Source organism: Tachypleus tridentatus, chromosome 9, assembly GCF_004210375.1.
Source record: "Tachypleus tridentatus isolate NWPU-2018 chromosome 9, ASM421037v1, whole genome shotgun sequence".
NCBI lineage: Eukaryota > Metazoa > Arthropoda > Merostomata > Xiphosura > Limulidae > Tachypleus > Tachypleus tridentatus.
In genome coordinates, this window is record NC_134833.1 from 150110210 (window position 1) to 150135357 (window position 25148).

The 25148-nt window shown below is 29.9% G+C and overlaps 2 protein-coding genes across 6 annotated transcripts in view; one reads left to right on the forward strand and one right to left on the reverse strand.

Moving 5' to 3' along the window:
* The window catches only part of LOC143226644 (carboxypeptidase inhibitor SmCI-like), a 78415-nt gene that overhangs the window by 4529 nt on the left and 48738 nt on the right, over window positions 1-25148 (forward strand). For 3 of the 5 annotated variants that reach the window (XM_076457867.1, XM_076457868.1, XM_076457866.1), the window contains exons 2-3: window positions 581-751; window positions 4664-4834. In XM_076457867.1, coding sequence (XP_076313982.1) covers window positions 581-751; window positions 4664-4834 — 342 coding nt within the window. The remainder of the gene's footprint in view (window positions 1-580; window positions 752-4663; window positions 4835-25148) is intronic. The other 2 variants (XM_076457871.1, XM_076457869.1) reach the window with 1 other exon arrangement.
* Window positions 8043-21469, reverse strand: LOC143226649 (kunitz-type serine protease inhibitor A-like). The gene is made up of 4 exons (XM_076457880.1): window positions 21226-21469; window positions 20292-20462; window positions 8434-8604; window positions 8043-8247 (listed from the first exon to the last, which is right to left on the reverse strand). Exons 1-4 carry the CDS (start codon window positions 21290-21292, stop codon window positions 8240-8242), a joined length of 417 nt encoding a protein of 138 aa, XP_076313995.1. The 5' UTR covers window positions 21293-21469; the 3' UTR covers window positions 8043-8239.

A 25148-nucleotide genomic window follows, 5' to 3' on the forward strand; every position in this document is an offset into this window, starting at 1 on the left:
AACTGTGGACGTAAACTGATGTTAGGTTTAAAACTTTCACTTTTCAATGTAGTGTATAAAACAGTTTTTATGTATCCTAAGGTATTATAAATTTAATGTACCTAGTAGGTTTGTTTTTTGAAATTCGCACAAAACTACTCCAAGGTATCTGGGCTAGCCGTCCCTAATTTAGCAGTGTAAGACTAGAGGGAAGGCACCTAGTCATCACCACCCACCGCCAACTCTTGGGCTACTCTTGGCCATGCCGGGCCTTACCTAGTAGGAGAGGGTGGTCAGGCAAAGCAAGGTGTGTTAAGACGTTCGACTCGCAATCTTAGGGTCGCGGGTTCGAATCCCAGTGGCACCAAACATGCTCGCCCTATTAGCCATGTGGGTGTTATGATATAACGGTCCATCCCATTATTCGTTAGCCCAATAGTTGGCGGCCGTGGGTGGCGATCACTAGTTGCCTTCCCTCTAGTATTTCACTGTTAAATTTGGGACGACTAGTGCAGATAGCCCTTGTGTAGCTTTGCGTGAAATTAAAAAAAAAACAACCAAACCAACTTGAAGAGGGAATGATCACTTTATACTTTCACAGGTCTGGATAAAGACTGCCAGTCTCCACCTGTTACAGGACCTTGTGAAGCTATTATACCAAGATATTACTACGATTCCGAAAGCCACCAGTGTAAGAAATTTAATTTCGGTGGTTGTGGCGGGAACGGAAACCGATATGAAACAATAGCAGACTGTTTGTCTGCTTGTTCAGGTTTGTTAATAATGTTTAATGTCTTATTGTTCTTCATTAAACTTTGATTTAACTAGAATACTCTAAAGATGTAAGCTATACTTACGGCTGGAATAACTTTATATTAACTGGTGGTAAACCTAATATCATCATATCAACTAGTTGTAAACCTAACATTATTATTATGTCAACTGGTGGTAAACCTAACATTATTATTATATCAACTGGTGGTAAAACTAACATTATTATAAAATCAACTAGTTTAAACCTAACATTATTATTATATCAACTAGTGGTAAACCTAACATTATTATTATATCAACTGGTGGTAAACCTAAAATTATTATTATATCAACTAAAGGTAAACCTAACATTATTATTATATCAACTTGTGGTAAACCTAACATTATTATAAAATCAACTAGTTTAAACCTAACATTATTATTATATCAACAAGTGGTAAACCTAACATTATTATTATATCAACTGGTGGTAAACCTAACATTATTATTATATCAACTAGTGGTAAACCTAACATTATTATTATATCAACTGGTGGTAAAACTAACATTATTATAAAATCAACTAGTTTAAACCTAACATTATTATTATATCAACTAGTGGTAAACGTAACATTATTAATATATCAACTGGTGGTAAACCTAAAATTATTATTATATCAACTGGAGGTAAACCTAACATTATTATTATATCAACTGGTGGTAAACCTAACATTATTATAAAATCAACTAGTTTAAACATAACATTATTATTATATCAACAAGTGGTAAATCTAACATTATTATTATATCAACTGGTGGTAAACCTAACATTATTATTATATCAACTAGTGGTAAACCTAACATTATTATTATATCAACTGGTGGTAAAACTATCATTATTATTATATCAACTGGTGGTAAACCTAAAATTATTATAAAATCAACTAGTTTAAACTTAACATTATTATTATATCAACTAGTGGTAAACCTAACATTATTATTATATCAACTAGTTGTAAACCTAACATTATTATTATATCAACTGGTGATAAACCTAACATTATTATAAAATCAACTAGTTTAAACCTAACATTATTATTATATCAACTAGTGGTAAACCTAACATTATTATTATATCAAATAGTAGTAAACCTAACATTATTATTATATCAACTAGTGGTAAACCTAACATTATTATTATATCAACTGGTGATAAACCTAACATTATTATAAAATCAACTAGTTTAAACCTAACATTATTATTATATCAACTGGTGATAAACGTAACATTATTATTATATCAACTAGTGGTAAACCTAACATTATTATTATATCAACTAGTTGTAAACCTAACTTATTATTATATCAACTAGTGGTAAACCTAACATTATTCTATATAAACACTTCCTATAATAAACTTTTCTATTTATTTAATATTCCTGTTGTTTCAATTATTTATTGAATTAAATCTGGTTTATTTATTAAACTGGTGATAAAAGTTCTTGCTGCTCTACAATTGTAAATATCTAATATTACATTTCATTCAAACCTTTATTTTGTTTTAGGTAGTTTTTCAAGTAGCTAATATAGCCCGGCATGACCAGGTGGGTTAAAGCGTTCGACTCGTAATCTTGGGGTCACGGGTTTAAATGCCCATCGCACTAAACATGCTAGCCGTTTCAGCCGTGGGGGCGTTAGACTTTAACGTTCAATCCCACTATTCGTTGGTAAAAGAATAGCCCAAGATTTGGCAGTAGGCGGTGATCACTAGCTGCCTTCTTTCTAGTCTAACCCCACTAAATTATGAATGGTTATCGCACATAGTCCTTGAGTTTCTTTTCGCGACATTCGAAAACAAACAAACTAAGTTGCTAATTTAAATTACCGGTTTATAAAACTCAGTCACTGTTTCTGTGTATCTTACTTCATTAAACGCTTCCGATTCATTGTTATTTCTTTGTTTCGTTTCAGTAATTGTTGTAGTATATTGTTATATTGTTTAACTTTTTCACTGAGTATGTATTTATAATTAAATACTTCAGCCTAGTTATGAAACTTGTTTTTAAATAAACGGTAAATATTAAAGATTGCACAACACCAGACATTATTGAAAATAATTTTCCCTCTAAGTGTTGAATTCAACTGTTAATTTAATAAATAAAACACCTTGGGTGTGAAAAGAGAATGGATTAATTATGAGACTGAAAGAAATAGACTCAATATTAGCTACAAATATGGTAGCTACACTTTATTGGTAAGGCGTTTATAGCAAATATTTATTCATTAGTTTGCTAGGCTGCGGTTTTTACTGAATTAATGGCATGATAGTGGGTAAAACAAAATATCAATCAATATACTAAACAACCTCAATAAGAAAGTTACACTCGAAAATTATTAACATTAGCCAAGACATCGCAACTCTATTATACGGAATAGGTTTTTATCATTAACCAATCCTGGTTCTTTAAAATATATGATGGTAGTTTTTATTTCTGAAACGCCTATTATAACTTCATTTGTAGTTACGCCAAGGAATTTAGATACACAGTTTTTTGTCATTTCCCGTATGCAAGAGGGACAAATGCTACAAACACTATTATTTACACTAATCACTGAAGTAAATAGCACGTAACGTTAAATGCTATTAATAATCAGGAAAATTTCTTTAAAATTTAACTAATTTGAGCTTAAAGGTGAGAAATGAACAATACTTTCTACCTGTATGTTTCTTTTAAAAAAGTCATCTTGAAACTGCTAATCTAAGTTGCTTGATCTAACCAATACAAATGTATCTGCACGTGCTTTACCCATATAGTTTAGTTTCTCAATATCAACCACCTTTAATCCGAATTACAAAACTAAAAACAACTCACTTTTACATGTGGTAAATATTTTAAACCGACAGATCACGTGAGTTTGAACGTAGGGATGCGCAAAAATGATTGCTCAAAACCAAGCTGTTTTTGTTCAATAACTCTTCACGTCTAACTTAGTCCACACTTTTCATCCAAGTGCAAACTGTAAGGATGCAACAGTGTGCGAAATCTAAATAAAATCCTTTAAATCATGTTTCTCCGTATTTTTAATGCGAATACAAAAACTGTATATTATATATCTGTTCTATTCATTAATGAATTGCATTCAAAATTTGTTTGTAGTTAAAGTGCAGCAAAACAAAATCACTGAAAATATATGATAGTTTCAGTTAACACAGTTAGAGAATGTGAAAATTGTTAAATCATCTATGTGAAACAGATATAGATGAGGTTAACAAGTACAATTATGAGAGAACTTAAAACTGTACCATCTTGGATGTTGGTGAAGATGTCTTACAGTCTGTCAGTCATAAAGATGGAGAGGACTAGTAAAAAAAAGCTGTTCTCTAATGGATTATAAGATGTCAATGACTTAAATCCAGTTAGTAACAGTCTTGTTTTTCATGATTGTATAACTGAAACGAAAGTTTCTTTTAAATTTCGCACAAAGCTAAACGAGTGTTATCTGCGCTAGCCGTTTTTAATTTAGCAGTGTAAGACGAGAGGGAAGGCAGCTAGTCATCACCCCCCACCGCCAACTCTTGGCTACTCTTGGCCATGTCGGGCCTTACCTAGTAGGAGAGGGTGGTCAGGCAAAGCAAGGTGTGTTAAGACGTTCGACTCGCAATCTTAGGGTCGCGGGTTCGAATCCCAGTGGCACCAAACATGCTCGCCTTATTAGCCATGTGGGTGTTATGATATAACGGTCCATCCCATTATTCGTTAGCCCAATAGTTGGCGGCCGTGGGTGGCGATCACTAGTTGCCTTCCCTCTAGTATTTCACTGTTAAATTTGGGACGACTAGTGCAGATAGCCCTTGTGCAGCTTTGCGTGAAATTAAAAAAAAAACAACCAAACCAACTTCAAGAGGAAATGATCACTTTATTCTTCACAGGTCTGGATAAAGACTGCCAGTCTCCACCTGTTACAGGACCTTGTGAAGCTATTATACCAAGATATTACTACGATCCCGAAAGCCACCAGTGTAAGAAATTTAATTTCGGTGGTTGTGGCGGGAACGGAAACCGATATGAAACAATAGCAGACTGTTTGTCTGCTTGTTCAGGTTTGTTAATAATGTTTAATGTCTTATTGTTGTTCATTAAACTTTGATTTAACTAGAATACTCTAAAGATGTAAGCTATACTTACGGCTGGAATAACTTTATATTAACTGGTGGTAAACCTAATATCATCATATCAACTAGTTGTAAACCTAACATTATTATAAAATCAACTAGTTTAAACATAACATTATTATTATATCAACTAGTGGTAAACCTCACATTATTATTATATCAACTGGTGGTAGAACTAACATTATTATTATATCAACTAGTGGTAAACCTAACATTATTATTATATCAACTAGTGGTAAACCTAACATTATTATTATATCAACTAGTTGTAAACCTAACATTATTCTATATAAACACTTCCTATAAAAAACAAACAAATACGATAACCTGGTGTCGATTTCAGTTATTACTGTTTTCAAAACGGTTGTTGTGGAATATATTCCTTTCACAAAAAGAAAACACGGGTTTATTTTCACAGGTAAACAGATATTAATTGTCAAATCTATATTAGATAACAGATATTTTCATAGCTTGTCTGATTGAATCCGAGAAAACGAAACTTTACTGTCCGTTACCCGGGTTTTCACTCTCAGTAGATTATTATTCGAGCTAATTTCATTCTGACTTTACTGTTATGGTGAGATTTGAAATGCTTTCACATTGTAAAGAAAACTTGTTTTTTTTTGTTTGTTTTGAATTTCGCACAAAGCTACTTTGTGCTAGCCGTCCCTAATTCAGCAGTGTAAGACGAGAGGGAAGGCCCTTAGTCATCATCATCCTTCGCTAGCTCTCGGGCTACTCTATAACTAACAAATAGTTGGATTCACCCCCACATTATAATGCCTCCACCGCTAAAAGGACGACCATATTTGGTGGGACGTGGATTCGAACCTGGCTGTCTGTGATCTGTCCACTACGGTTTTCGAAACCCGCAGATATACCGATACGCTACTGTGTGTTTCTCTTAATATGTCTAATAAAGTTAACTTGATTATATTCGTTTATACATTGTTTTATAATTATTCACCATTATTTTTTTTTTCTCAGGTAGTTTCGCCTACAAGGCCTAATGCAAATAAAATCTAGAACAGCCATCTAAACCAAACTTGATAGGACGAGTACAAGAATAACTAAGTCAACTTCATCTTATTCTACGAAAACATATTTCATATTCCAATCATAACGCAATGTAGTTGAAACGAATTATAAAATGATAAAGCAAGCTTTTCGAGATATGTAAATACTGGAAGAACAAACAAAATCAGGACTATATTTCTGGCTAAGCCTTTGTAACTTCGTTTCAATCTGTACAAGAATCTCGTTGGAATTTTAAACCGTATTGAGTTAAACTTTTGAAAAAACAACAACAGCATAAGAGAAAAAAAAGCCGACTTTCACCACATGTTTGATCAGAAACCTGGGACTTCTCGAAGCTCAAATATTACAAATTACAAAGACCAGCATTCTAGGACGAATATAAAATGCCTCCGCCATGCAGTCACAACATGATTAATTTTGATACCTTAACAATAGTGAAAAACATTAAAATCGAAAACTCTCTATATCACTGATTTCGACCTGTAACAAATTATCTTGGTACCAAATCTCATGTAAGTCGGTTAACATACACACAAATACCTTCTTAATTATGCTTTCTTAGCTCAAAAGCTAAACCTAAAACAAGAATTTTCTCTTTCACTGTTTGAAATCTGTACAAAAGTATCGTTGCACATAATTCCATGAATATTGGTCCTAATATGACCGACTAACTGACCAACCCCTTCATATTATGATTTCGAGTACTGATCCTCTTAAAAGTACTCAAATTGAACAAATCTAAGTTTTTTATACGTCAGGTGTTGGGAGAATGAAAATGTTTTATCTTGATTGGTTTAAATATGACTGTACTCGAGTCCATGATAAATATTTTCGATTGTTTGACTTCTGACTTCATAAAATTGATTAAAATGTTTAAATCAAAACTATGTTAGAGAGTATTGACCATGTTGTAAGTTATGATTTACGTTAATAAAAAACAGAAGAATTAAAAACAAATATATAAACAGTTCGTCTCTTTTCTCTACAGATACATAGTTACTTAAAACCATAACAAACAACATTGAGATGAAGTGATGCTGAATGTGATATTATTACATTTGTAATTTAAACTACAATAGTCTAAAGATTTGTGATAATCATATTATCTGGAGATGTTTCTCTCTGTTCACTTAATATGTCCGTTTTCAGTTCAAAGTCAGATGAGTAAAATTTCGCACCTATCTTTAGTTTCTACCAAATCACTGCTGAAGAGGCCTTTCGTATAATACCATAAGTCGTCAACTGGTTATTGAAAAGTCTCCTCAACATACGGAGTTTATACCGTAATTCTAAACCATTATACTGTGTATACATGCATAATGTTTTCAGAATTGTTTTTCCTTCAGCTAGGGGCCAGGCGTAGTTAGGTGAATTAAACATTTATTTGATCTTCGTACATATCTCCTTTCTAATATTCATGATTATGAGACCCCTTTTACCCGGATTCTAATATAAAAAAAATATATAATAATAAAAACTGCCTCTTTTCTAACCCTCCAAGCAAACCAGTGTCGGGTTCAGTTAGTATTTTTGAGGATGACCACGTGGGATTAAAAGGTGATAGTGACACTAAGTTTTGTTTTTCTCCTTGAATGTTTTTTTTTACTAGCTTCCTTCCCTCTGGTACTACACTGATAAATTAAGAACGTCTAGCGCAGATAACCGTCGTATAGCTTTACGCGAAATTCAAGACAAACCAAAAAATCAAATAGTACATTTATTGCCCTCTAGTGGGTTTTCCGATAACTACTGAAGATTATTTAGCTTCAGTACGGTACACACAAGAGGAATTATCTTTTGTAGGTCTGTGAGAATGATATACAAACATGCTTTGGTTTATTATTAGACATCTAGTAGGTATACAGCTACTGTAAAATTTATCTGAGTTATTAATAATTTGTCAACTACATTTATTTAATTTTATACTTAAATTGGTGTTAATTTAATGGGAGAATTGATGGTGTTGTCATAACCAAAGAATTCTGAAGTGTTGTGAGTAACCGTTGGTTATTGGATAGTGATGCTGTGTTAGGAAGATTTTTCAAATGCACGTTTCTTGTTGAGATTATAATAAAAAAGATAATTTAATAAGGTTCCATTCTACTATACAAATAATTATTTTATTTTCATGTATTACAATAACAATTTAAAATAACCCATAAGACATCATGTTCTGTTATTAATATTAATGTGCTCAAGACAAACATGTTTAATTGTATCTGAGAATGAAATGTAATAAAAAATCAAATCCGTCTCGTCAACGAAAGTCAACTTATCCCAAAATATTCAAGTAGTTCACGTTCCTGAAAAAAACAACAACACATATATATAAGAGATACATACTTTATTAAAAAACATTTCTAAAGTTTGGTTCTCGAGTAACTATTATAGATATATAAATAATACGTGCGGTGTATATTTAACGTTATTAAAGTAGATACATTTCTTGTAAGTACTGTTTGTAAATATAATACATATCTTCACACTACCTAAACAAGCAGCCAAACAGTCAGCTTCACTTCTATATCGGTTTTCATTCCCGTCACAGCCTCCAAAAATAAATTTCTTACACTTGTGGCTGTCTGGGTCGTAATAATAACTGGGAATATTAGCTGTACAAGGACCTGAAACAGGTGGCGACTTGCAGTCTTTAGTTCGGCCTGTGGAGGTATGACAAAATCACTGTCAGTCGTAAATTTATGTCAAGTGTAATCGTTAAAGCGAACTCTTTCATACACTGTAGTTATATTTGAAAATTATAAACCTATCAACATATTATGCTTGTAGTAAAAGTATTATAAAATAGTTGTCTTTCAAGGCAATTCTAAGATATGAAACATTTCTGTGCCATATACCTCGACATGAAGATTTAAAAAATTGTGAGTTGAAACTTAACAAGTAATTTATAAGAAGTTATTGTTATTTTGAATTAAGCACAAAGCTACACAATAAGCTATATGTACTTTGACCACCACGGGTATTGAGACCCGGATTTTAGCGTTGTAAGTCCCCAGACATACCGCTGAGACACTGGGGGGCAATTTATGAGAAAAGTTGTAGAACACAAAACGCAAAAGACGTTTCTAACATTTCTTTAAATAAACATCAACAGAATACGAAACACAAACAAACATTCACGTGATTACTATAAACTATGTGCCGATATAATACGACACAATAATGTCTCCATGACGACTAAAACACTATTTCTTCAATTAATAAGTTCTACATTTTATCAAAACGTGTTTACTGAAAAACACGGACAGTTCTGTACGACTGTATAACACATCTCAACACCTGAGTTCACTTATAAGTATTTTAATTACATGTTTTAACAAATACAAACAATATTACTAAGGACAGTGTTTATGTACATGGACGACATCGAAATCATTGTCTAAATTAGTAACGAACATTCATATTTAATTACATGCAAGTCTGTTGTTAGTTTAATATAATTATATTCTCAACAATATGTATTTTAACACTATTATTATCAAAATAAGGATGTTGTAACCCGATCTCCACAAAGATGTATTTATTTTTATATCATTATGTTCATGTTATGTGTTAGGTCAGATATATGTAGTGGATTCATTAGCAATATGTTATCCGTTCCTGTAATATAATATTTTTTATTTATTCCGTTTTTTTTCATTGTTAGTATTGTTTGTATTATTATCATCATTTATAGGTGACTTTAAAACTGTTTAAAGTTTTATCTAATTCTCAGATACGGACAATACTTATATATTTCTACTATATAGTTCATGTTGATTGCATCAGCTTCTAAGATTGGAGGCCTGGCATGGTTAGGTGGGTTAAGGCGTTGGATTGGTAATCCTAAATTGTTTCGAATCCTTGTAATACGAAAAATGCTAACCCTTTCTTGCATGGAAGCATTATAACGTAACGGCGAATCTCAGTATTCGTTGTAAAAGAATATCCCAAGTGTATTAAGACCTAGTTCTCTAAGTGTTGCATTGTTTTATTTTTATAAATTAGTTTTCAAATGTTATATTTTACACACACACTATTACACTGATGTGTATTAAAACATTCACACTACAATACACATTTTAATGTTTTATTACATTCTTCCAATGTTTTCTCATCATTTTCTTTTGCATACCTTTGTTGGCTGCATTAAAACCTTCTTATTGTTTCGTTACATTTCTAACGCTTCTAATTACAGCATTATAACTATCATTAATTAATATCAATCGTATAGAACATAAGCAACTTTGATTTCTCTTAGAAAATTCTGTAATTCAATATCGATTTCATTTTACCAAGTGTTTGCGATAAAATAAACTCACTGTTATCCCTTGTGTATTTGACATTTTTGACCAACTGTCACCAGAACCATAACAGCTATAATCAGTTAATTCAAAATCATTTTTAGGTGAACGTATAGAACCAACATGATTCCTTATATAGATTATCATGTGAAAATAAATAACTCAAAAATAAAATAATTCTAAGAGTTTTGAACGTTTCATCATGAACAAACATTCATTATTACGTTTCCCTTCAATTACAAATAAAGACCATTTAGAGCTTCGCTCAACATTATCCTAGTTGTCAGAATAATTTAATATTCAAATTAAATATTATTATAGAAAACGTGATTTAAAAAGCTAAGCTATTATTCGATATAATTTTCTGCACTTGTCATACGTCATAAAGTTTCTGTATTAGTATTATCTACATCAGTTGTTAATAAATCCAAGTAATATTTAAAATATTTTTCCAAATTTAAACAAAATACTGCAGTTTTCAATATGATTAATTATTATTATTAACCAACGTTGTTAATGTATCAAAAAATAATAAACATCTGGTTTTCTTTTTGTTTATTTTCATTATCTTCAAATTAATGAACAATGTGTCAAACTACATTGTATGTAGTTGATCACAGATGTGATACATGATCCATCCTAAACACTGCTTTTAAAAACTCTTACACAACTCCAGTTTATTTTAATATCACTTTTAGGTTATGGAGTAAAAAATATTAAGGTCTTGATCTGGAGAGAAGTTAAAACATAAATAAGTTACCTACTTATAACGTCACCCGCTGATACAGAACTAAGTCTTGGAATTTACAACGCTAAAATGAGGGGTTCGATTCCCCTCAGTGTACTCAAAAGATAGCTCGATGTGACTTTGCTATAAGAAAACACACACACCGCATCGATGTTTGTTCATCTTCTATTTTAACCATTCTTGGATCCATCAACTTCTATAACGACCCGAAGTTTGAAAAAGATGAACTAATTACAAACGTTTCCGATGTCAATCGAAATATAATGAGTAATGTGGTAAATAACAAGTGTGGTAATGAGTAATGTGTTAAATAACAAGTGTGGTAATAAGCAATGTGGTAAATAACAAGTGTGGTAATAAGTAATGTGGTAAATAACAAGTGTGGTATAAATTTATGTTTCGTGTTTTCCCTTTTCAGAAACGAGCAAACGATTTTATCTTTCCTTTCAGGAGCCAAGTGTATTTAGGCGTTCGACTCGTAATCCGAAGGTCGCGGGTTCGAATCCATGTTGCACCAAACATGCTCGCCCTCCCAGCCGTGGGGGCGTTATAATGTGACGGTTAATCCCACTTTTCGTTGGTAAAAGAGTAGCCCAAGAGTTGGCGGTGGGTGGTGATAACTAGCTGCCTTCCCTCTAGTCTTACACTGCTAAATTAGGGACGGGTAGCGCAGATAGCCCTCGAGTAGTTTTGTGCGAAATCCCAAAACAAACAAACAAAACAAATCAAAACAATTTTTCGTTTCAGTTTTACAATCATGAAAAACAAGACTGTTACTAACTGGATTTAAATCTTTGACATCTTATAATCCATTAGAGAACAGTTTTTTTTTTTTACTCGTCTTCTCCATCTTTATGACTGACAAACTGTAAGACATCTTCACCTACATCCAAGGTCGTACAGTTTTAAGTTCTCTCAAAACTGTACTTAATAACCTCACCTATATCTGTTTTACATAGATGTCTTTTCACTTTCTCTAACTGTGTTAACTGAAACTATCATATATTTTTAGTGATTTTGTACTGCTGCACATTAACTACAAACCAATTTTGAATACAATTTATTAATGAATAAAACAGATATATAATATACAGTTTTTTATTCGCATTAAAATTACGGAGGAACATGATTTAAAGGATTTTATTTAGATTAGGTACACTGATGCATCCTTACAGTTTGAAATTAGGCAATAAGTGTGGCTTAAGTTACACGTGAAAAGTTATTGAACAAAAACAGCTTGTTTTTGAACAATCATTTCTGCGCATCCCCACGCTAAAACTCACGTGATCTATCGGTCTGAAATATTTACAACCGTTTTCAACCAAGCAACTTAGAATAGCAGTTTCGAGATGACTTTTCAAAAAGAATCATACAGGTGGAAAAATATTGTTCATTTCCCACCTTTAAGCTCAAATTAGTTAAATTTTTTAAACAATTCTCATGATTATTAATAGCATTTAACGTTACGTGCTATTTACTTCAGTGATTAATGTAAATAACAGTGTTTGTAACGTCCGTCCCTCTTGCATACGGGAAATGACAAAAAACTGTGTACCTAAATTCCTTGACGTTACCACAAATGAGGTTATAATAGGCGTTTTAGATATAAAAATTACCACCATATAGTTTAAAGAACCAGGATTGGTTAATGATAAAACCTATTCCGTATAATAGAATTGCGATCTCTTGGCTAATGTTAATAATTTTCGAGTGTAACTTTCTTATTGAGGTTGTTTAGTATATTGATTGATATTTTGTTTTACCCACTATCATGCCATTAATTCAGTAAAAACCGCAGCCTAACAAACTAATGAATAAATATTTACTATAAACACCTTACCAACTAACTGTAGCTACCATATTTGTAGCTAATATTGAGTCTATTTCTTTCAGTCTCATAATTAATCCATTCTCTTTTCACATCCAAGGTGTTTTATTTATTAAATTAACAGTTTAATTCAACACTTAGAGGGTAAATAATTTTCAATAATGTCTGGTGTTGTGCAATCTTTAATATTTACCGTTTATTTAATAACAAATTTCATAACTAAGCTGAAGTATTTAATTATAAATACATACTCAGTGAAAAAAGTTAAACAATATATCAATATACTACAACAATTACTGATACGAAACAAAGAAATAACATGAATCGGAAGCGTTTAATGAAGTAAGATACACAGAAACAGTGACTGAGTTTTATAAACCGGTAATTTAAATTAGCAACTTACTTTATTTGTTTCCGAATTTTACGCAAAGCAACTCGAGGGTTATGTGCTCTAACCATCCATAATTTAATGAGGTAAGACTAGAGGGAAGGCAGCTAGTGATCACCGCCCACTGCCAACTCTTGGGCTACTTTTTTAAAAACGAATATTGGGATTGCCATTCAATTTCTAACGCCCCCACGGCTGAAAGAACGAGCATCTTTGATGTAACGGGGACTTCCACCCGTGACCCTAATATTACGAGTCGAACGCCTTAACCCACCTATTCATGCCTGGCCATATTAGCTACTTGATAAACCAACGAAAACAATATAAATGATTGAATGAAATGTAATATTAAATGTTTACAATTGTAGAGCAGCAACAACTTTTATCACCAGTTTAATCAATAAACCAGATTTAATTGAATAAATAATTGAAACAGCAGGAATATTAAATACATAGAAACGTTTATCATAGGAAGTGTTTATATAGAATAATGTTAGGTTTACCACAAGTTGATATAATAATAATGTTAGGTATACCACCAGTTGATATAATAATAATGTTAGGTTTACCACCAGTTGATATGATAATAATGTTAGGTTTACCACCAGTTGATATGATAATAATGTTAGGTTTACCACTAGTTGATAAAATATTAATCTTAGGTTTACCACCAGTTGATATAATAATAATGTTAGGTTTATCACCAGTTGATATAATAATAATGTTAGGTTTACCACTAGTTGATATAATAATAATGTTAGGTTTACCACTAGTTGATATAATAATAATGTTAGGTTTACCACTAGTTAATATAATAATAATGTTAGGTTTACCACCAGTTGATATAATAATAATGTTATGTTTACCACTAGTTGATTTTATAATAATGTTAGGTTTACCACTAGTTGATATAATAATAATGTTAGGTTTACCATTAGTTGATATAATAATAATGTTAGGTTTACCACAAGTTGATATAATAATAATGTTAGGTTTACCACTAGTTGATACAATAATAATGTTAGGTTTACCACTAGTTGATATAATAATAACGTTAGGTTTACAACTTGTTGATATAGTAATAATGTTAGGTTTACCACTAGTTGATATATTAATAATGTTAGGTTTACAACTAGTTGATATAATAATAATGTTAGGTTTACCACTAGTTGATATAATAATAACGTTAGGTTTACAACTAGTTGATATAATAATAATGTTAGGTTTACCACTAGTTGATATAATAATAATGTTAGGTTTACCACTAGTTGATATAATAATAATGTTAGGTTTACCACTAGTTGATATAATAATAATGTTAGGTTTACCACCAGTTGATATAATAATAATGTTAAGTTTACCACCAGTTGATATAATAATAATGTTAGGTTTACCACTAGTTGATATAATAATAATGTTAGGTTTACCACCAGTTGATATAATAATAATGTTAGGTTTACCACTAGTTGATATAATAATAATGTTAGGTTTACCACTACTTCATATAAAAATAATGTTAGGTTTACCACTAGTTGATATAATAATAACGTTAGGTTTACCACTAGTTGATATAATAATAACGTTAGGTTTCCCACTAGTTGATATAATAATAATGTTAGGTTTACCACTACTTGATATAATAATAATGTTAGGTTTACCACTAGTTGATATAATAATAATAATAGGTTTACAACTAGTTGATATAATAATAATGTTAGGTTTACCACTAGTTGATATAATAATAACGTTAGGTTTACCACTAGTTGATATAATAATAACGTTTGGTTTACAACTAGTTGATATAATAATAATGTTAGGTTTACCACTAGTTGATATAATAATAATGTTAGGTTTACCACTAGTTGATATAATAATAATGTTAGGTTTACCCCTAGTTGATATAATAATATTGTTAGGTTTACAACTAGTTGATATAATAATAATGTTAGGTTTACCACTAGTTGATATAATAATAATGTTAGGTTTACCACTAGTTGATATAATAATAATGTTAGGTTTACCACTAGTTGATATAATAATAATATTAGGTTTACCACCAGTTGATATAATAATAATGTTAGGTTTACCACTAGTTCATATAATAACAGTGTTAGGTTTACCACTAGTTGATATAATAATAATGTTAGGTTTACCACTAGTTGATATAATAATAATGTTAGGTTTTACCACTAGTTGATATAATAATAATGTTAGGTTTACCACTAGTTGATATAATAATAATGTTAGGTTTACCACTAGTTGATATAATAATAATGTTAGGTTTACCACCAGTTGATATAATAACAATGTTAGGTTTACCATTAGTTGATATAATAATAATGTTAGGTTTACCACCAGTTGATATAATAATAATGTTAGGTTTACCACTAGTTGATATAATAATAATGTTAGATTTACCACCAGTTGATATAATAATAATTTTAGGTTTACCACCAGTTGATATAATAATAATGTTAGGTTTTACCACTAGTTGATATAATAATAATGTTAGGTTTACCACTACTTCATATAATAATAATGTTAGGTTTATAACTAGTTGATATAATAATAATGTTAGATTTACAACTAGTTGATATAATAATAATGTTAGGTTTACCACTACTTCATATAATAATAATGTTAGGTTTACCACTAGTTGATATAATAATAATGTTAGGTTTACCACTAGTTGATATAATAATAATGTTAGGTTTACCACCAGTTGATATAATAATAATGTTAGGTTTACCACTAGTTCATATAATAACAATGTTAGGTTTACCACTAGTTGATATAATAATAATGTTAGGTTTACCACTAGTTGATATAATAATAATGTTAGGTTTACCACTAGTTGATATAATAATAACGTTAGGTTTACAACTAGTTTATATAATAATAATGTTAGGTTTACAACTAGTTGATATAATAATAATGTTAGGTTTACCACTACTTCATATAATAATAATGTTAGATTTACAACTAGTTGATATAATAATAATGTTAGGTTTACCACTACTTCATATAATAATAATGTTAGGTTTACCACTAGTTGATATAATAATAATGTTAGGTTTACCACTAGTTGATATAATAATAATGTTAGGTTTACCACCAGTTGATATAATAATAATGTTAGGTTTACCACTAGTTCATATAATAACAATGTTAGGTTTACCACTAGTTGATATAATAATAATGTTAGGTTTACCACTAGTTGATATAATAATAATGTTAGGTTTACCACTAGTTGATATAATAATAACGTTAGGTTTACAACTAGTTTATATAATAATAATGTTAGGTTTACCACTAGTTGATATAATAATAATGTTAGGTTTACCACTAGTTGATATAATAATAATGTTAGGTTTACCACTAGTTTATATAATAATAATGTTAGGTTTACCACCAGTTGATATAATAATAATGTTAGGTTTACCACCAGTTGATATAATAATAATGTTAGGTTTACCACTAGTTGATATAATAATAATGTTAGGTTTACCACCAGTTGATATAATAATAATGTTAGGTTTACCACTAGTTGATATAATAATAATGTTAGGTTTACCACCAGTTGATATAATAATAATGTTAGGTTTACCACTAGTTGATATAATAATAATGTTAGGTTTATCGCCAGTTGATATGATAATAATGTTAGGTTTAGAACTAGTTGATATAATAATAATGTTAGGTTTATCGCCAGTTGATATAATAATAATGTTATGTTTACAACTAATTGATATAATAATAATGTTAGGTTTACCACCAGTTGATATAATAATAATGTTAGGTTTACCACTAGTTGATATAATAATAACGTTAGGTTTCCCACTAGTTGATATAATAATAATGTTAGGTTTACCACTACTTGATATAATAATAATGTTAGGTTTACCACTAGTTGATATAATAATAATAATAGGTTTACAACTAGTTGATATAATAATAATGTTAGGTTTACCACTAGTTGATATAATAATAACGTTAGGTTTACCACTAGTTGATATAATAATAACGTTTGGTTTACAACTAGTTGATATAATAATAATGTTAGGTTTACCACTAGTTGATATAATAATAATGTTAGGTTTACCACTAGTTGATATAATAATAATGTTAGGTTTACCCCTAGTTGATATAATAATATTGTTAGGTTTACAACTAGTTGATATAATAATAATGTTAGGTTTACCACTAGTTGATATAATAATAATGTTAGGTTTACCACTAGTTGATATAATAATAATGTTAGGTTTACCACTAGTTGATATAATAATAATATTAGGTTTACCACCAGTTGATATAATAATAATGTTAGGTTTACCACTAGTTCATATAATAACAGTGTTAGGTTTACCACTAGTTGATATAATAATAATGTTAGGTTTACCACTAGTTGATATAATAATAATGTTAGGTTTACCACTAGTTGATATAATAATAATGTTAGGTTTACCACTAGTTGATATAATAATAATGTTAGGTTTACCACTAGTTGATATAATAATAATGTTAGGTTTACCACCAGTTGATATAATAACAATGTTAGGTTTACCATTAGTTGATATAATAATAATGTTAGGTTTACCACCAGTTGATATAATAATAATGTTAGGTTTACCACTAGTTGATATAATAATAATGTTAGATTTACCACCAGTTGATATAATAATAATTTTAGGTTTACCACCAGTTGATATAATAATAATGTTAGGTTTACCACTAGTTGATATAATAATAATGTTAGGTTTACCACTACTTCATATAATAATAATGTTAGGTTTATAACTAGTTGATATTATAATAATGTTAGATTTACAACTAGTTGATATAATAATAATGTTAGGTTTACCACTACTTCATATAATAATAATGTTAGGTTTACCACTAGTTGATATAATAATAATGTTAGGTTTACCACTAGTTGATATAATAATAATGTTAGGTTTACCACCAGTTGATATAATAATAATGTTAGGTTTACCACTAGTTCATATAATAACAATGTTAGGTTTACCACTAGTTGATATAATAATAATGTTAGGTTTACCACTAGTTGATATAATAATAATGTTAGGTTTACCACTAGTTGATATAATAATAACGTTAGGTTTACAACTAGTTTATATAATAATAATGTTAGGTTTACAACTAGTTGATATAATAATAATGTTAGGTTTACCACTACTTCATATAATAATAATGTTAGATTTACAACTAGTTGATATAATAATAATGTTAGGTTTACCACTACTTCATATAATAATAATGTTAGGTTTACCACTAGTTGATATAATAATAATGTTAGGTTTACCACTAGTTGATATAATAATAATGTTAGGTTTACCACCAGTTGATATAATAATAATGTTAGGTTTACCACTAGTTCATATAATAACAATGTTAGGTTTACCACTAGTTGATATAATAATAATGTTAGGTTTACCACTAGTTGATATAATAATAATGTTAGGTTTACCACTAGTTGATATAATAATAACGTTAGGTTTACAACTAGTTTATATAATAATAATGTTAGGTTTACCACTAGTTGATATAATAATAATGTTAGGTTTACCACTAGTTGATATAATAATAATGTTAGGTTTACCACTAGTTTATATAATAATAATGTTAGGTTTACCACCAGTTGATATAATAATAATGTTAGGTTTACCACCAGTTGATATAATAATAATGTTAGGTTTACCACTAGTTGATATAATAATAATGTTAGGTTTACCACCAGTTGATATAATAATAATGTTAGGTTTACCACCAGTTGATATAATAATAATGTTAGGTTTACCACCAGTTGATATAATAATAATGTTAGGTTTACCACTAGTTGATATAATAATAATGTTAGGTTTATCGCCAGTTGATATGATAATAATGTTAGGTTTAGAACTAGTTGATATAATAATAATGTTAGGTTTATCGCCAGTTGATATAATAATAATGTTATGTTTACAACTAATTGATGTAATAATAATGTTAGGTTTACCACCAGTTGACATAATAATAATGTTAGGTTTACCACCAGTTGATATAATAATAATGTTAGATTTACCACTAGTTGATATAATAATAATGTTAGGTTTATCGCCAGTTGATATGATAATAATGTTAGGTTTACTACTAATTGATGTAATAATAATGTTAGGTTTACCACCAGTTGACATAATAATAATGTTAAGTTTACAACTTGTTGATATAATAATAATGTTAGGTTTTCAACTGGTTGATATAATAATAATGTTAGGTTTACCACCAGTTGATATAATAATAATGTTAGGTTTACCACTAGTTGACATAATAATAATGTTAAGTTTACAAATTGTTGATATAATAATAATGTTAGGTTTAAACTAGTTGATATAATAATAATGTTAGGTTTACCACCAGTTGACATTATAATAATGTTAAGTTTACAACTTGTTGATATAATAATAATGTTAGGTTTACCACCAGTTGACATAATAATAATGTTAAGTTTACAACTTGTTGATATAATAATAATGTTAGGTTTACAACTAGATGATATAATAATAATGTTAGGTTTACCACCAGTTGATATAATAATAATGTTAGGTTTACCACCAGTTGACATAATAATAATGTTAGGTTTACCACCAGTTGATATAATAATAATGTTAGGTTTACCACCAGTTGACATAATAATAATGTTAAGTTTACAACTTGTTGATATAATAATAATGTTAGGTTTACCACTAGTTGATATAATAATAATGTTAGATTTACCACTAGTTGATATGATAATAATGTTAGGTTTATCGCCAGTTGATATGATAATAATGTTAGGTTTACCACTAATTGATGTAATAATAATGTTAGTTTTACCACCAGTTGATATAATAATAATGTTAGGTTTACCACCAGTTGATATAATAATAATGTTAGGTTTACAACTAGTTGATATGATGATATTAGGTTTACCACCAGTTAATATAAAGTTATTCCATCCGTAAGTATAGCTTACATCTTTACTGTATTCCAGTTAAATCAAAGTTTAATGAACAACAATAAGACATTAAACATTATTAACAAACCTGAACAAGAAGACAAACAGTCTGCTCTTGTTTCATATCGGTTTCCGTTCCCGCCACAACCACCGAAATTAAATTTCTTACACTGGTGGCTTTCGGGATCGTAGTAATATCTTGGTATAATTTTTTCACAAGGTCCTGTTAGAGGTGGAGACTGGCAGTCTTTATCCAGACCTGTGAAAGTATAAACTGATCATTTCCTTTTGAAGTTTGTTTGGTTGTTTGTTTTTTTTACTTTCACGCAAAGCTACACAAGGGCTATCTGCACTAGTCGTCCCAAATTTAATAGTGAAATACTAATGGGAAGGCAGCTAGTCATCTCCACCCACCGCCGCCAACTCTTGGGCTACACTTTTACTAACGAATAATGGGATGGGTCGATATATCATATCATCCACATGGCTAAAAGGGCGAGCACGTTTGGTGCGACTGGGATTCGAACCTGCGACCCTCAGGTTACGAGTCGAACGTCTTAATACACCTTGCCACGCCTGACCACTATTCGTTGGTAAAAGAGTAGCCCAAGAGTTGGCGGTGGGTGGTGATGATTAGCTGTCTTCCCTCTAGTCTTACACTGCTAAATTAGGGACGGCTAGCACAGATACCTTGGAGTAGCTTTGTGCGAAATTCAAAAACAAACCTACTAGGTACATTAAATTTAGAATACTTTAGGATACATAAAAACTGTTTTATACACTATATTGAAAAGTGAAAGTTTTAAACCTAACATCAGTTTACGTCCACAGTTAGAATATTTTTAACCATTATTTTCCAGGTAATTCTACCATATGAAACATTGTGTGCTACATATCCTGACATCGAAATTCTAAAGTTATACTCAAAAACAAATCAATTTATTTTATGAAATAAAAATGAAATAGCATAATTATAAACATGATTTTCCTCATAATCGTTACAAACAACAAACAACTCCTACCTGTTGTTACTGACAAGTTACCCAGTGTTATCCCCAGTAGAACAACTAATGTTATCTCTTTAAACATATTTCTCTTCGTTAGTTGAAAACTGACAAACAGAGACTAAGTCGTAACTAATCATGGATGCTTTTATATAAAACTTCTCATCAAGTGACATTGACAAATAATCTAACCTTCACGCGACTTTCAGGACTTGTATAAGTTCGGAAAAACTAGAAACTTTAACTTTTGTGATAATGTACTGAACCGGTTTTATTAAACTTAAAACAAAATAAACTTAGCAATAACTTAACACGAAATAAAAATAAAATAACTTATCTAACAACAAGTGAGTTTTCTCATGTTCCATGCAGACAGTTCTCACAGAACACGTCACAAACATATAACCACACCTGTGGCTACTGACAAATTGAAAATGTGACGTCACTACTAGAACAACCAATAGTTTTCTTTATACGCCTGTCTCATGTATTACTCAAAATCTAAGTTTGAATCGTGAGTCTAAATCCGTAATTAGATTTCAAATTGGTCAAAAGATGACTGAACTACAAGCTGAACGTTTGTGCTTCAAATATGACTACACGAGTCCAAAATATATATTTTCTGTTGTTTGGTCTCTGACACCATAAAACCGTCAGTGTTTACTTCAAAACCTATGTCTGAGTGTATTGGTCACATTATAATCACATCAAGTATCATGTGAACCCGCTGAGAAAACAGCGGGCGATTGAAAAGTGATTGAAGGATGAAGAAAGAAAGAACGAACATGGACCAATAGAAAAACTAATATGCAGTGACGTCATACTGTAACAATTGTTATAGCGACGAAGTGAGTGGCTGAAAAGTGATAAAATTACATCTGTATCTTTCACGGTTGTCTTTTTAACAACTTGTTCATTTTAGCGCCCTCTGGTGACATTTCGTGATAGCTACTGACCATCATTTACCTTCAAAATGATAGAAAAGTAGATAAAAAAATTATTTTGAGTAAATCTGTGGGAAAATAATACATTAAAGATAATTAATATTTACTTTATTGTTTGGCATCTCGTAATTCAACGAGTATTATAAAGTTTATCTGACTTCACAGAAGTATTTGTATCGTAACATGTACAGAATTCTGAAGTACCGTGTGAAGCTTGTGGGTTACTGTATAAAGATATGTAACTTCTAGTTTAATGAATAAAGATATGTAACTTCTAGTTTAATGAATAAAGATATGTAACTTCTAGTTTAATGAAAAAAGACGTGTAACTTCTAATTTAATGAATAAAGACGTGAAACTTCTAGGTTATTGGATATCGATGTGTTATATAATATGTTCGATATTCGTAACGTTGTGTTAAACATGTTGTTGGAAAACACTGTATAATCTGTTGGTTATTTTATAACAAAGGATAACCTCAAAGTTACTGGAAAATACTGGTACCCTGTAATGAACAGTAAAGTTCAATAGTACCATAGATTTTATGAACTATCGGAAAAGTATTAAAAGGAAGTTATTGAACTGGGTTTGAATTTTTCCGTGACATCCACATGCTAATGAAAAATATCTAAATATGACAGTTGAATCTGGTATTACAAAGGATACTATTAATTATGACAGTTGAATCTGGTATTACAAAAAATACTATTAATTATAATAGTTGAATCTAGTATTACAAAGGATACTATTAATTATGACAGTTGAATCTAGTATTACAAAGGATACTATTAATTATGACAGTTGAATCTAGTATTACAAAGGATACTATTAATTATGACAGTTGAATCTAGTATTACAAAGGATACTATTAATTATGACAGTTGAATCTAGTATTACAAAGGATACTATTAATTATAGCAGTTGAATCTAGTATTACAAAGGATACTATTAATTATTACAGTTGAATCTAGTATTACAAAGGATACTATTAATTATGACAGTTCAAACTAGTATTACAAAGGATACTATTAATTATGACAGTTGAATCTAGTATTACAAAGGATACTATTAATTATGACAGTTGAATCTAGTATTACAAAGGATAGTATTAATTATCACAGTTGAATCTAGTATTACAAAGGATACTATTAATTATGACAGTTGAATCTAGTATTACAAAGGATACTATTAATTATAACAGTTGAATCTAGTATTACAAAGGATACTATTAATTATGACAGTTGAATCTAGTATTACAAAGGATACTATTAATTATAGCAGTTGAATCTAGTATTACAAAGGATACTATTAATTATGACAGTTGAATCTAGTATTAAAAAGAATACTATTAATTATGACAGTTCAAACTTGTATTACAAAGGATACTAATAATTATGACAGTTGAATCTAGTATTACAAAGGATACTATTAATTATGACAGTTGAATCTAGTATTACAAAGGATACTATTAATTATGGCATTCGACGTATTACGGCACGTACTTTGTTTTTAAAATGTGGCATTACTTTGATAAACCATAATAAACATGCTTTGTAAAAAAATATATCTATAATACTTGAATGAGGTAATGAAATAAAAACATACAAACAATCTTTGGAACAATGTGTAATTTTTCATCTTCAAAAATAATTGTTATAATTACCAAATTACCTTCTCAGTTTAATATTAAAGTTTCCTGACGTATCTAAGTTCTCAAGTTGAAACAAGAAACTTTCAAGATCTCTTTGACCAAAACCTGGTGAAACATGGTCTCTATCCCGTTGTAAAGTGAATAAACGAGCCTGTGTGAATTATCACGGAAAAAATAATACAATTATTTAAATATCTGGATTCAACCGTTATCACCAACAGTGTAACGAACATATGTATATATGTTTGACACGTTTTAATAATATATTTTACAACGAGTGGAGTGTATGCTGATTATTTATGGTTTAAATTTATCACCAACAAGTCACAGACACGTACAGCAAAGAATCCAGTCCACACATAAAACCTCACATATTTTTCCATATTTCTTATTTATAGTTTAAAAGTTAAAGCTTACATTCAGTTAATATCTATAGTTAGGGTATTCTAAAGATGTTATTTTCCTTGGTAGTTTTGTGATATGAATCATTTCCACCTCAAATATCTTAATATTGGGACTCGAAAACTCTATAGAAAACTTCGTCAATGGATTTATATAAAAATAGTAACATTATAACAGAACAACATTTTTGATATATCTTTATCGTCCGTTACTCTAGAACTGACGGAGACAAAATATGTATCAAGTAAGTACGGGAACATGTATATTAAACTTCTCTACAAGTGACATTGTCCAGTTGTTCAACCTTCATGTGACATTCCAGCCTTCAGTGACCTCTAAAAATCTAGAACTTTCATTTATATGATGATGGACTGAACTGGTTTGATTTGAATTTAAAAAAGAATTGTAGTTCCTTAACATAAATTACATGTGAGTATAGTTCAACTGAAGTTATTAATAAAGTAAAATAAACTTACGTTACAGAGCTACAGTTGTTAATAAAGTTAATTCTCAGGCCTCAATATACAACTTACGTGAAATTTATCAGTAAAGGAAAATCAAATACAAGCTGTTAATTGGACGTTCATTCATTCTCCTAATAAAACAAACGTTCACCTGACTTAGCATACTTAACGAACTACAGAAGAAAGTTACTTTTACAATGTTTTACGAAACCGGTTATACCTGAATTTTATAATAAAATAAAATAAATAAATTAGTGTTAACGAAAAACCTGAAAGTACATTTTGACAAAACAGTTTAAATTATATCTCATTAAAGTGTTTCTTTGTAGAGAATGTAAAACTTATAAAAATAAACAAATGTTAAGACATTTTAATCTTCACGGTGTCAATAATGCGATGGTAAACAAAATTTTCTCTAACCTAGAATCTAAGTTAACGTCCAGTAGTTCAAAACACTAAAAGTTCAACATCGACATGACG